The sequence below is a fragment of the Rhinoraja longicauda genome, chromosome 20 (genome assembly GCF_053455715.1).
Source record: "Rhinoraja longicauda isolate Sanriku21f chromosome 20, sRhiLon1.1, whole genome shotgun sequence".
Taxonomy (NCBI): domain Eukaryota; kingdom Metazoa; phylum Chordata; class Chondrichthyes; order Rajiformes; family Arhynchobatidae; genus Rhinoraja; species Rhinoraja longicauda.
The window spans coordinates 38161640-38175688 of NC_135972.1; the positions used below are offsets into that span (position 1 = coordinate 38161640).

The 14049-nt window shown below is 39.5% G+C and overlaps 1 protein-coding gene across 4 annotated transcripts in view; it reads left to right on the forward strand.

Moving 5' to 3' along the window:
- The window catches only part of cttnbp2 (cortactin binding protein 2), a 160377-nt gene that overhangs the window by 125660 nt on the left and 20668 nt on the right, over positions 1-14049 (forward strand). For all 4 annotated transcript variants that reach the window (XM_078417426.1, XM_078417428.1, XM_078417427.1 and 1 more), the window contains 2 exons: positions 8517-8675; positions 12877-13064. In XM_078417426.1, coding sequence (XP_078273552.1) covers positions 8517-8675; positions 12877-13064 — 347 coding nt within the window. The remainder of the gene's footprint in view (positions 1-8516; positions 8676-12876; positions 13065-14049) is intronic.

The window sequence follows — 14049 nt, forward strand, 5'->3', positions numbered from 1 at the left end:
GTCATCTTGTTACAATGGCACCTGTCAAGGGGTGGGATGTAACAGTCAGTTCTTGAAGTTGATGTGTTAGATGCAGGTGAAAAGGGCAGGAGTAAAGACCTGTAGGAAAATAACTGCAGATGCTGGTACAAATCGAAGGTATCACAAAATGCTGGAGTAACTCAGCAGGTCAGACAGCATCTTGGAGAGAAGGAATAGGTGACATTTCAGGTCGAGACCCTTCTTCAGACTGATGTCAGGGGGGGGACGACAAAGAAAGGATATAGGTGGAGACAGGAAGACAGTGGGAGAACTGGGAAGGGGGAGGGGAAGAGAGGGACAGAGGAACTATCTAAAGTTAGAGAAGTCAATGTTCATACTGCTGAGCTGTAAGCTGCCCTCAAAGGAGTAAAGACCTGAGCGACTTTGACAAGGGCCAAATTGTTATGGCCAGATGACTGGGTCAGAGCATCTCTGAAACGGCAAGGCTCGTGGGGTGCTCCCGGTCAGCAGTGGTGAGCACCCACCGACAGTGGTCCGAGGAGGGACAAACCACAAACCGGCGACAGGGTGTTGGGTGCCCAAGGCTCATCGATGCGCGAGGGCAACGAGGGCTATCCCATCTGGTCCAAACCGACAGAAGGTCTGCTGTGGCACAAGTCACAGAAAATTTTAATGGTGGTCATGGGAGGAATGTGTCACAATACACAGTGCATCGCACCCTGCTGCGTATGGGGCTGCACACGGAGGACCAACAGCATATTAGGCAGGTGGTCATAATGTTTTGTCTCATCAGGTCATAATGTTTTGAATGAACGGTGTAGATTACAGTGATGATTCTCACGACTGAGCTTTTGAAATAATAATGGTGATAATAATTATATAATGAAATAATAATAACGCCATCATCGCTCCAAGGAACAAACACTAACAAAGCTATTCACACTTGTGTAATTTTCCACACAAATCTCAAAGTTGCAGTCACCACCTTGCCTCCTTACAACTGGTACCACATGCAGCGTTCTCTATCATCGTGAAGGAGAATCTCGTGAAATTATCCAAGCATCGGGAGTTCCTGGAATTATTCCTGATGCTTAATATCTTTCTTTCTTTTAGTTACATGCGCAACGACTATTTTTAAATGGTGCACTGCCATAATTATGGCTCAGGAAATAATTTGGTTGTGAAAATATTACGCAGTTGTCGTATAAATATTTTGAAACAGGATTTTTTAAAAAATTAATGAAGAGGCAGCTTCTACTTTAACCTGAAAATAGACACAAAAAGCTGGAGTAACTCAGCGGGACAGGCAGCATCTCTGGAGAGAAGGGATGGGTGACGTTTCAGGTGGAGATCCTTCTTCAGACTGCCCTAACCTGTTCAGTGCCACCCCCCTGTATACTAGGGTCATGGTCAATAATGGGGGGGAAAAAAACTTGGCAATGAACAGGTTAACCACGTGTTCATCCCAAACTACATATGGCCTTCCGTACAATATGTAAAAACTGCTTCATGGTCTGTGAAACGTCTTTAATGTGACTGCTCAGCCAGCGTGGTGACATTACAGCTGCTGGCCACCAGGGGTCCCCTCTGAGTAGAAGCCTGACAGCAGCAGTCTGCAGAGAAAGGAGGTTTCTTGCCAGAGACTGCTGAGTCTCTGGGAGGCTTTCTACAAGGTCCCAGCCAAGTGCTGCTTCTTTGATGCTTACTGCAAATCCTGACCGACATTTCCCATTATCTGCCTGGTTCAGCCATTTCACCAACAACCAAATTATGGAAACGTCATCAAAAATAACATTTCTATTCATCTCAGAATAGAAACATAGAAAATAGGTGCAGGAGTAGGCCATTCAGCCATTCGAGCCAAAACCGCCATTCAATATGATCATGGCTGATCATTCAAAATCAGTGCCCCCTTCCTGCTTTTTCCCCATATCCCTTGATTCCATTAGCCCTAAGAACTAAATCTAACTCTCTCAGGTGAATTGGCCTCCACTGCCTTCTGTGGCAGAGAATTCCACAGATTCACAACTCTTTGTGGAGAAAAGGTTTTTCCTCATCTCAGTCCTAAATGGCTGACCCCTTATTCTTAAACTGTGACCCCTGGGGTTCTGGATTCCTCCAACATCGGGAACATGAATCAGTTTTTGATTGTATCAGTCATCCCTATGGGTATGGGAGAGTGGAGGGCTCGTGTTTAGAGTGGTTGATTGGTGATCGAGTGGATAGTATTATCTTGGATGTTGCTCAGTTTCCCCAAGTGATTTTTGAAATGTGCTCATCCAAGCAAGTGAAGAATATTTGATTTGGACATACAAGAGACGTCACTCACTATCGACCATGTGGCCACTGACTTGCTCCTGCAGTTATGATGGTTTAGTTTAGAGATAGAGTGGAAACAGGCCCTTTGGCCCACCTAGTCCGCAGCGACCAGTGATCCCTGCACATTAACACCATCCTACACACATTAGGGACAATTTACACTTATACCAAGCCAATTTACACATACCTGTACGTCTTTGGAGTGTAGGAGGAAACTGAAGATCTCGGAGAAAACCTACTCCGTACAGATAGTACCTGTAGTAGGGATCGAACCCGGGTCTCCGGTGCTGCAAGTGCTGTAAGGCAGCTGTGCCACTGTGCTGCCCATATGTCGGAAGGAACTGCAGATGCTGGTTTAAATGGATGATGGACACAAAAAGCTGGTCAGGCAGCATCTCTGGAGTAAAGGAATAGATGACGTTTCGGGTTGAGACCCTTCTTCATACTGGTAGTTATGATATTTATAAACCTGCTCCAGTTGAGTTCCTGGCGAATAATGACCCTCAAGACATTGATGATGGGGATCCAGAGAGGAAATCTGAAAATGATGGGATGACTTGCTATGATGTCAATATAAATATAAACAATGGCCTGTTCATAGCAAAGTATAATGTACTGTGAGAGCCAAATCAATGTCATTGTACAGTGCATTTTAAACTAGCAAAAACATGGCCAAGTGCTTTGTGCAAGTGAGCAACTCCAGGAATGGGGCCTGTGTGTGCATGAAGTAGGATAAGTGGTTGTGATCTAACTGTAGCTGTGTGGCAATGCATAGACAAGGATATTATTACGATGTACAGCACGGAAACAAGTCCTTTCCAGCCATATCATCCATGCTGACAAGATGCTTATCTAAGCTAATTCCATTTGCCCATATTAGGCCTGTGCCCCTCTATGCCTTTTCTATCCAAAGACCTGTCTAAAAGTCGTTTAAAAGTTATTATTGATTCAGCCTCCATCACTTCTTCTGGCAGCTTATTCCAAGTATTCACCCCCTCTGTGTGGAAAAGGTTACCCCTCATATCTCCTTAGATTTCTTCCTTTTCAATTTAACCCTGTGTCTTCCAGTTTTAGACACTTCTGCCCTGGGAAAAAAAGACTCTTCCTGAAGTGTGGCAACCAGAATCAGTTTTCTTGTGTTTTGTATAACAGCTATTATTGTGAGAATGAGAAAGGTCTGAAGAAGGGTCTCGTCCCGAAACGTCACCCATTCCTTCTCTCCAGTGATGCTGCCTGGCCCGCTGAGTTACTCCAGCATTTTGTGTCTATCTTTGGTATAACCCAGCATCTGCGATTCCTTCCTGCATATCATACTGAATGCCTCGGCCTATGAAAGCAAGCTTGTGAAATGCTTTTTCTATGACCCTATCCATCCATTCGCCATTTTCAGGAGCTATGGACAACCTCCCCAAGGTGTCTCTGTACACCAAAGCTCTTCACGTCCCTGCCATTTTCTCTATTTGTGTAACCAGAATTGGACTTCCCAAAGACATTACCTCACACTTGTCGGGAGTAAATTCCAGCTGACAACTTTCCAGCTGACCTATTTCCTGCTATATCCTTTGACAACCACCTTCGCTATCTATGACTCCAACAATTTCTGTGTCATCTGCTAATTTACTAATCATACCACCTACAACGAAGGTCCCTACAGTACACCACATGTTACAGATTTCCTCTCAAAAAATGCCTATCTGCCACGATCCTGGGCAGCCTACCACCAAGCCAGTTAGAAAGGAAAAAGTTAAAAATGAACAAAACAGGCACAAGAAACACTTGTATCTGTAATTTTTTTAAAAATCTCAATAATACATGAATGTTAAAGTTCTCTATAGTCTGAATGTTGAAATAAAAGGTTAGAAGTTCATTTAATGGCCTAATATGATTGAATTATGTCACCGATAATTCATTAGTGACATCTGAATTCAGTATACTTTTTCAGCTAAATAAATTAAGTAGTGCAGTTAATGATTTACTCCTGAGAACAAAGTTCATTCTCTTTACATCTTGACTGATGTATGTTCTTGCAAGGTTTTAACAACAAATCAGCAAGAGAAAAAAATAACATATATAGAGTCAGACGGCACAGAAACAGGCCCTTCAGCCTAATTCATCTATGCCGATAAAGATAACCCATCTAAGCAATCTCATTTACCCACATTTGGCCCATTTCCCTCTAAACCGTTCCTATCCATGTTTCGTACAAATATCTTTTAACGGTTGTTTTTGTACCTGCCTCAACTATTTCCTCTGGCAGCTCGTTCCATGTGCCCACTACTCTCTGTGTGGAAAAATGTTACCCTTCAAGTTCCAATTAAATCTTTCCCTTCTCATCTTAAATATATGTCCTGCTGTTCCTGATTCCGCAATCCTGGAAAAAGGACTACGTGTATTGACCTCATGAATTTACACACCCCGACAAGATCATCCCTCAGCCTCCTGCAGGAAGAATAAAGTCCAATTTACCCCATCTCTCACAGCTTAGGCCCTCAGGTCCTGCCACATCCTTGTAAATCTTTTCTGCGTGCTTTACAACAATGGCATCTTTCTTTTAGCAGGGTGACCAAAGCAGTAGAGGACCTCATTAAGGTCTTGTACAGCGATAACATAATGTCCAAACTTCTACGTTCAATTCCCTGGCTGATGTAGGCCAATCTGCCAAAATCCCTTCTTCACCACCCTATCTACCAGCTACGCCACTTTTTTTTTGGGGGGGTGGGGGTATATGTACTTGTACTCCGAGATCCTGTGTAGGAAGGAACTGCAAATGCTGGTTCAAACCAAAGATAGACACAAAATGCTGGAGTAACTCAGTGGGACAGGCAGCATCTCTGGAGAGAAGGAATGGGTGACGTTTTGGGTCGAGACCCTTCTTCAGCTTCTCTCCAGAGATGCTGTCTGTCTACTCCTAGATTCTTCTGCTCTACAACACCTCCGATGGACCCACCGTTCTCAGAGGGCTGACCAATACTTTTTGTAATTTTATAAACTTATTCAAATTTTCAGAATATGAAATCATAGGAAATGCTACAAAACTAACCTGGCAGTCTTTAAAATATAAATCCCAAAGCTAACCACATATTCCATATTGTCCTAGAAAAGGAATATTTTGTGAAGGCAATTGTTCAGTGCAAGGTCAGCATTAAATAGGGTGCTATATATATAATAACTTGTATTGATGTATTTTTCATTACTTTTTCCTCTGAAGGTGCTATACTTCACAGAAAGGCTTTCATGCCAACTGTACTGTGGTACTGTGCAGTGCCTTTGAATTGCAGATTCTGGTCCCTTTTATTAGATTTGCTGAAGTGAAAAAACTTCCCTTATTTTTGTCTTGGTTAATTCAAGAAGATAATATAGAAAAAAAACTCTTCATGGCATTTTTTGAGTTCCATTGTAGCAATGATACCCATCTGAAATTTAACTGGGACATTGCAGGAAGCATAGTGGGACTGAGGCCAAGTGATGTAATTAATAGACAATGAGTGACAGGTAACCTCAACCCATTTTACCCATTGGTGGACAGTATGTCACTGACGTATTCCATCGTAAATCGTCTATTGTGCTACTTTACATAAGCCTTTACTGGCCTTATAAGCCATAAACAATTCTGAAGAATTTCTACATAATCTAAACATAATTTCTACATTATCAAACAATGTTTGAAATCCAAATGCAACTCGTTTAATATTCTGCATTTTCCTTGTGTAAAGAGTTGAATGGCCGTGATAAAATCTGTCAATTGGTTGAATTGAAAAAGCAATAAATGAAAATGCTTTATGGATGGTAATGAACGAGGTCAGGATGAAATTAAAAGTGATGGATGACTATTACTGGACTCGATACACAATGTGCAGACTAATGTTTAGAGATACGGCAGAGAAACAGGCCCTTTAGCCTACCAAGTCCATACCGACCATCGATCACCCATTCACACTAGTTAATGTTAGCCCATTTTCTCTTCCACTCCTTACACATCAGGAACAATTTATTTTTTACAGTGGCCAATTTGCCTACAAACCCACATGTCTGGAATGTGGGAGGAAACCCATGTGGGCACGCAGAAAGTGCAAACTCCAAACAGACAGCACCCGAAGTCAGGATCAAACCTACATCTGGTGCAGTGGGGCAGTAGCTCTACCAGCTTCCTCACTGTGCTGCCCTATTTAATTGCTATCTCAGATATCAATTCACAAAATAAGTAGAATCCATAATTGCATTTCTGTACAGAATGGAGCATGGAGGGAACCAGGCTCAATACACGGTCGTCTAATCAAGCTGTGACCTGAGTGGTATCTAATGTTCTGCTCACCGAGGCATGAGGAAATATTCAGAACTTGAAAATTAAAAAAAATCCTTGATGCTGGAAATCTAAAATAGGAAAGGCTGGATACACAGTATTTCCAGCAATTTCTATTTCTACTTTACATATTCAGGACTGGGTAGCGATGTAGTGAATATTTAGGTTGATCCAACACATGAGATGTGAAAGAGAGTGGAGATATGTGGACTCTATAACTTTTAAATGGAACAACTCAAACAAAGAGCTGTTCCAAATAATACTTAATGTATTAGAACACTATTTTCTGTGCAGACATTGGCAATTGAATAAAGGGCCACAGGTACAAATTGGTGAAAAACTGGTGTATGAAGTTTTGGTTAGAATTACAGACAAACCTGTAGTAATTGTAGAGGCGATTGAATTGTGTAATGGGGAAACTGTAGGTTTTTCTAAACTAATGTTCATTGAAAGGTATTATTCGCATATTGTAATTCAATGCAGCCAGTAAAACAGAAATATTGGTATTTCTGTATTTTTAATTTCACATGCGTGCATGAAAGTAACACGCCTCCTGTGTTTTGAACACTGAATGCCTTGCCTTCTATCACACTCCTTTAATTTTATATTGCATGGGTTTCCTCCGGGTGCTCCGGTTTCCTCCCACATCCCAAAGACACGCAGGCCTGTAGTTAAAGTGGCCTCTGTAAATTGCCCCTCATGTATAGGAAGTGGATACAAAAGTGGGATAACATAACAATAGAATGAACAGATGGGCGCTGTGGACTCGGTGGGCTTGTTTCCAGGCTGTATCTTGCACTGATTCGATCTTTTAATTTGATTTCTGCTCATAGGTTTTATCTTTTTATTAATCAGAGATAAGGTCTATCTGTTGTATATACCATGATGTTATTGATGTTCTCTTTGTATTCAGCTGAACTATTTTGTTGAGACTCTTGCTTCATTCACTGACTTCTCATCATGGGTCACATAATAAACAATGACTTCCTCGAAGGGCCACCTTGGGCAATAGACAATAGGTGCAAGAGTAGGCCATTCGGCCCTTCGAGCCAGCACCGCCATCCACCGTGATCATGGCTGATCATCCACAATCAGTACCCCGTTCCTGCCTTCTCCCCATATCCCTTGACTCTGCTATCATTAAGAGCTCTATCTAACTCTCTCTTGAAAGTATCCAGGGAATTGGTCTCCACTGCCTTCTGAGGCAGAGAGTTTCACAGCTTCACAACTCTCTGAGTGAAAACGTTTTTCCTCGTCTCCGTTCTAAATGGCCTACCCCTTATTCTTAAACTGTGCCCCCTGGTTCGGGAATGTTTCGATATGTTTCACAGCAGACTGATGAAACATGCTGTGTCTTATTTGGTCACATAGTGATCTTCTGATTTCAACCAAACTATAGTTGTGTTGCTAATAGATTATTGATTTGTCATCTTAATACTGAGCCTCTGTTCCTTACTGTTAAAGCAACGTGGTGAGAGTATTGAACTCTTAATTTAAAATTCCACCACAAGCCAAACAATGAATGAAGGTCCAAAACAATGTAGGGATCACAAGCAAATAAAAGGTTGGCTCCCAAACTGCAGTATTAGTACTAAAAGTTTTTTGAAACAAGGGCGATGATAAGTTATTGCCGCAAGGTACATAAACATATTTGAGTTTCTGATTTATAAAACTATAAACTTCTGGATTATGGAGTAGCCATTGTGAGTGCTTCACCCATTTGTTTTTAAATAATTTATTGTGCAGTTGTTAAACTAATGAAGTTAAATGTAATCATTTATGAGATTCCTGTTTATTTCTTATTTTGTGTTTGGCTTCTTTAGAAAGTTAGAAATCTTAAATTGCTTCCTTTTTATTCAAATTGTGCAATAATCTTTTCTAGCCTTTTTTACTCATTGCATTTAAACTGTTCCAGGTATCTTGGTACCGTTGAGACAGTCTTTCGTAACAGAGAAGGTAACTGTTGTCCTCTTGGAAAACATGGAGATGGCTACTTCGCTTTCAGAGTTTCTGGGAGAACTGCTGGATGCTCTAGAAAACCGGGGTGCTGAAAATCCCTTCACATTCCAGCATGGTACAGTGTCATTGTCGATTTCATGTTTAGTAAATTATATGTAGATAAAGGCAGCGCAGTGGTAAAGTCGCTGTCTAATAGTGCTTGCAGCGCCAGAGACCCGGGTTCGATCCCGACTATGGGTGCTGTCTGTACGGAGTTTGTACGTTCTCTCCATGACCTGCGTGGGTTTTCTCTGAAATCTTTGGTCTCCTCCCACACTCCAAAGATGTACAGGTGTGTAGGTTAATTGGCGTGGGTTTGTATACTCGGTATAAGTGTAAATTGTCCCTCGTGTATGTAGGCTTGTGTTAATGGGCGGGGGTCGGTGGCACTTGATGGCCGAAGGGCCTGTTTCTGCGCTCTATCTCTAAACTAAACTAAATTACTTGAGCAGTGATAAGCTAACAAGTTGAAACAGCTGTTTATAATTTACACCGTAGGAGGCTGACCTATATTGGCAGTTCTTAAAGGAAGCACATGCTGCATAGGTATTTGCAAATGTCATTGTGACTTCGCAGATAGGTGGTGTCACATGCTGTTCCCTGCTCTGAATTTCAAGCAGCCTCAAGAGTCTGCATTTGTGTCAGTTAAAATTAGACGTGTATTTATGTTTAATTTTTGAGGTCAGACATCAAATGTAGCACAAATGTCTTGGAAGCTATAATTAATATTTATCAACGTTTGTCTATGGTGTTAATCTGCCTCTTGAATAGAAAGGTAATAATTTGTTTGCTTATTGCAACATGCTTTTTAAACACTCATTTAAAGTAATGCTGAAAAATTGTGGTGAATCGCAAGTCTTTTTAGGCAAGAAGTACCCAGTGCTCTTTTGCTGAGCAGTTCTACAGATTTGTAAACTTTCTGAGTAACAGCGACTGGGTGTTACATGTTTGGCAGGATAGCAGAGTTGGTGTTTATCTATTGCCTCCCACAGCACAAATTATAAACAGCTGCCTCTGATGTGTGTCACCTATGGACGGGACATTGTGATTGATTTTTCATTCAATTGAGGTTTATTGGTATCTCCATTACCTGTTTCTCATTCCCATTAAACTTGAAAGGGTCACTAGCACTTGCAACATTACCAGTAATTGCATCATGCACAGTGAAACTATTGACACCTACGATAGAAACACAGGCCAATAATGGACATTACACAATAAAACGGACATTAATAACAAAGAAAATAATTTCCTCCAAAATACGTTGCTACTGTTTGCTCTAAAATGAAGACCTTAAATCTAATGATACCCAAAATATACCTCGACATTAATAATTATTCTCCTTTATGTGCGCTGAATGCATGAATGCAAGAGACAGTGCAATTGTCAATGCAGCAGAGGGAAGGAGCAAGGAGATTACTTCGTTATAATGTTTTTGAGCATATTGATTGCTTTAGCTGCTAGGTGTTGTAACCTTTTAGTCAAAAACTTTATTGGGCTAAATAGCAGAGATGGAGTATGTATGTAATAGGACAAATGGAAATTCAAAGATGATAATCAACCACTGACAATTCAATATTGCATTAAACATTAGGAACATAAAAACAAGTATGCACCCTTTTACCACCTCCAACATGTTCTACTCTTCAATAACAGATCATGGCTGGTCTGTGACATAGCTCCACGTATCTATCCATGTATCTATGGTCAACAAAAACATGAAATTGAGATCGAAAGGTAACATTCAATCTAGGATCAATTGCCATTTTTAGTTTATGGAATGAGTTCCATATTTCTACCAACCCTGTGTGTAGATTTGTTCCCTAACTTGTTCCCTACTGCAAGACCCAAGGCCCTGATTTCCCCAACCACCAATTACGTTTTCTTCTCTACATCATTTCCCTGTACATTGTTTATAAGAAAATCATTCCTTAATCTTCTAAAGTGCAAACAGCACAATCTTAATATGTAATGTGTCTTTCTAATTTGAACTCTGTAGATCCAGTTGTCATTCTGATTTTTCTACAATTCATCCTCCAAACTCAATGATTCTATGCTTCTTAAGATTTCCAGAATTGATCAATTCTCCAGATGTAATCATACAAGCTTTATACAATTGTATTATAACTACAGTTGTAAAATTTTGTATATTCTAATATTTCAAATCTCTATATAAAGGTCAGTGTTGCTTTAGACTTTGAAGCTTTACTGCTTCCAGCTTTTCAATGTCTGCAAAGTATTCTGTTCCATCCTTTTTCATCTGCAAATATTCTGAATAAGGTGAAACATTATGGTCTTCCGCTTAAAGACATGACATAAAACCATTGTAAAGAATATCATCAAAATCTCTGAAGGTGTGTCTAAAATCCAAACTTGGAAATTATTCAAACAAATGTTATCGTCCAAACTCCATTCAGTAATGTCTTCATGGTGACTTCAAATGGAGTTAAGAATTTAGCTCAGTTCAGAATCTAGTTCTATCCTCTGCTTAAATGCACATTTTAAATTTTTTATCTGAATGTGTGTTTTCCCTTGCACATGTTAATGTCCGTAAGATTTGTTTAAATAGAAAGGCAAATTAGAAATTCATCCATTCCAATTTAGTGTACCACAGAAGGAGGTATGATACCCTTTGAAGCTCATGCCAGCTCCCAATAGATCAATCACATTAATCCTGTTCCTGTCTCTTTATTCTCCTCTAGTCAGCAATGTATTATCTTTCACATGCAAATGCATTTAATTTTTTTGCTACTTAAGCCACACGAAGGAATAATTTGAGAGCCAATTAACCTACCAACCCATTGTTAGTGCTAATTAAATTGTTCTTTTTTCATCCACAACTAAAAATGAAAAATAACAGTGAATTGATTCATATATGCTTCATATATGGATGGTTGGGCTTGAGCATTCAAATGTTCGGTACCAATAAGCAATTTTGTTTCATGAAAAGGCGAAGTAAATTATGCAAAAATTTGCTTAATTTTTTTAATATAAATAATAGAATTTCCACAGTTTTATTTTGTGCATTAAAATCAATCACACAGGACCTCTGCTACCACAGTAACAGATTGAAAAGAAAAGTCAGTACTGAAAGAGAAAGATAGTCTTGTATCTCGAGTAAGATATTCTTTCAATCCACACATTGTGCATCAGATCTTTCGTATTACTGACCAAGTTCAAATGGGGTGTTTATCTATTTTGCACATGGCTTAGGAAGGGTTTAGTATATGTCAAACTTGGGGGAATGAGAGGAACGTGGAGGACATGTTGAAATAAAGTTGAAAATGCAGCAGGGAAAGCATGAAACAACAGAGTGCAGTTCAATTAGTATTGGCTGATACATTAGAACGTTAATCACAGCCAGAGAAAAACCTTACACTTGAGGTACATGAGGCACTTGAGTTAGATGTAGGAGCAGGTGTGAGAAATTAATGAAAGTAGACCATTTGAGAGTGACATCTTCATATTTAAATGAAAATATAGTTGATACGTATTGTATGGAAACATTAATTTTCTGTAGATCAAAAAACACTATCACATCCAAGGAAATAGATTTCTAATAGGAGCATTGACAAAGTGGAGGCTTCAGACTTCAGACTTGATGGTACAGATGCTAGAAATTTGAAATTACAGAAAATATAGGAAATAATCAAAAGATTCAGCTGCATCTGTGAAGGTAGAAACAGTTGTCTGGAGGTTAATTACTTTTTTATCGGAAGCATTGGGAAAATTCTGCTCAGTTGTCTCTGGCTTTTTAAACACCGATTTTTATTTTCAAATAGTTCATGTGTTTATAACTCTAGAGGTTCTCCAGCATTATGGAGGTTTTGTGGACCGATGTAAATTAAATTATTAAATGCAATATAAATTATTAAAAGGTTAAATTTTCCACTTTCGAGTAGGCAGGAGTTTCATAACATGTAGAGGAAGGAACTGCAGATGCTGGTTTACAGCAAAGATAGACACAAGATGCTGGAGTAACTCAGCGGGACAGGCAGCATTTCTGTAGAGAAGGAATGGGTGATGTTTCGGGTCGAGACCCTTCTTCAACCTTCCCAGTCTGAAACAGGGTCTCAACCCGAAACGTTACCCGAAATTCCTTCTTTCCAGAGATGCTGCCTGTCCTGCTGAGTTACTCCAGCAATTTGTGTTTATCTTCAGGTTCATAACGTGACAGCACTGGAGAGGTGTAAATATTGGAATATTCATTCAAAATTTGGAGGCCACTTCTTCATAAATATAACACTATGCAATATTTTGTTACTTCTCCTTTACAGTCAATGGGACTTCAGATATCTACTACTTCCAAGAAAACAGTTTTCTGATAGGGACAATGACAAAGATGAGGCTTCAAAGTTCAGACTTGATGGTACAACAACACTTCCGATGGGTACAGCTACGATGGGATGCCGAACCCATCAGTAATTTGCTGCAAAGATTCCTTAAAAGACAAATCATTCACAAGGTAAGAACACTTTGTTCTGATATTGATTTGAGAGAGTGATGATACAACAAATTGACCTGATTTTGCAGCAAGTTAATAAAGTAACTTGGTTTTAGTGTACGTCCAAACATGTTGGGCGGCTGCTGCAAGTAAGAATTGGATTGTCCCACTTCAGTACATATGACAATGAATCAGTCTTGACTCTCTTCACTCTTGAAATCATTTCACATTCTTGACTTTAATTCGCTAATTTATTCTTCATGTGCACAATGTATTAATAGAGTAAATTAGGGCCATCGTTTACCCCTATTCCTTATTCAGAAACATTTTGTGTGCTGTTTTACATTGCATCCCATTCTGCTACTGAAAGCTCTTTTGCAAAGCAAAGATTGGAAATGTTGTAAACTTAATAATCCATCTGTAAAATTCCTTCTCCAAATCTCTAATCGTAACAATATCGATAAACACAATTGAATCCTAAATAGCTACGCAAATGAGTAAAATTTGTCATTTTAACTTTTAATTAGCCACATTTATTTCAACCTGAAAAATAAATAAAATTGGGAGATCTGAAACAATTAAATAAATCGTTGCTTTGAATTATCAATGTTAAAGACTAAGTTGTCTGCAGAACTATTGTTTTATTAAGAATTTTAATGAGGTTGTCAAAATTAAGATGAATAATGATCCTTAAACACATCTGTGTATTAATTTAATCCATATCATGATTAGCAGGGATGGATGATAAAGTCAGCCATGGGCTGCCCTGAAACACCTTCTAGTTAAGGTCATTGAACATAGAGGTTCTTGATTCTATCCATAGTGCTTGCTAAGTTACCTAAAACTAACTGAATTCCACATTACCATTGAATGGAAAGGCTGCTGGGTTATCATTGCTGTGAAGTTAATTCTGTACCTGGCCCGTGAAGACTGTATTTAGTTTAACCCAGACTGTTATGGTGGAATTTCATGTAAGTGAGTGTTGAGGTTGCTATGGAGCTTGTCA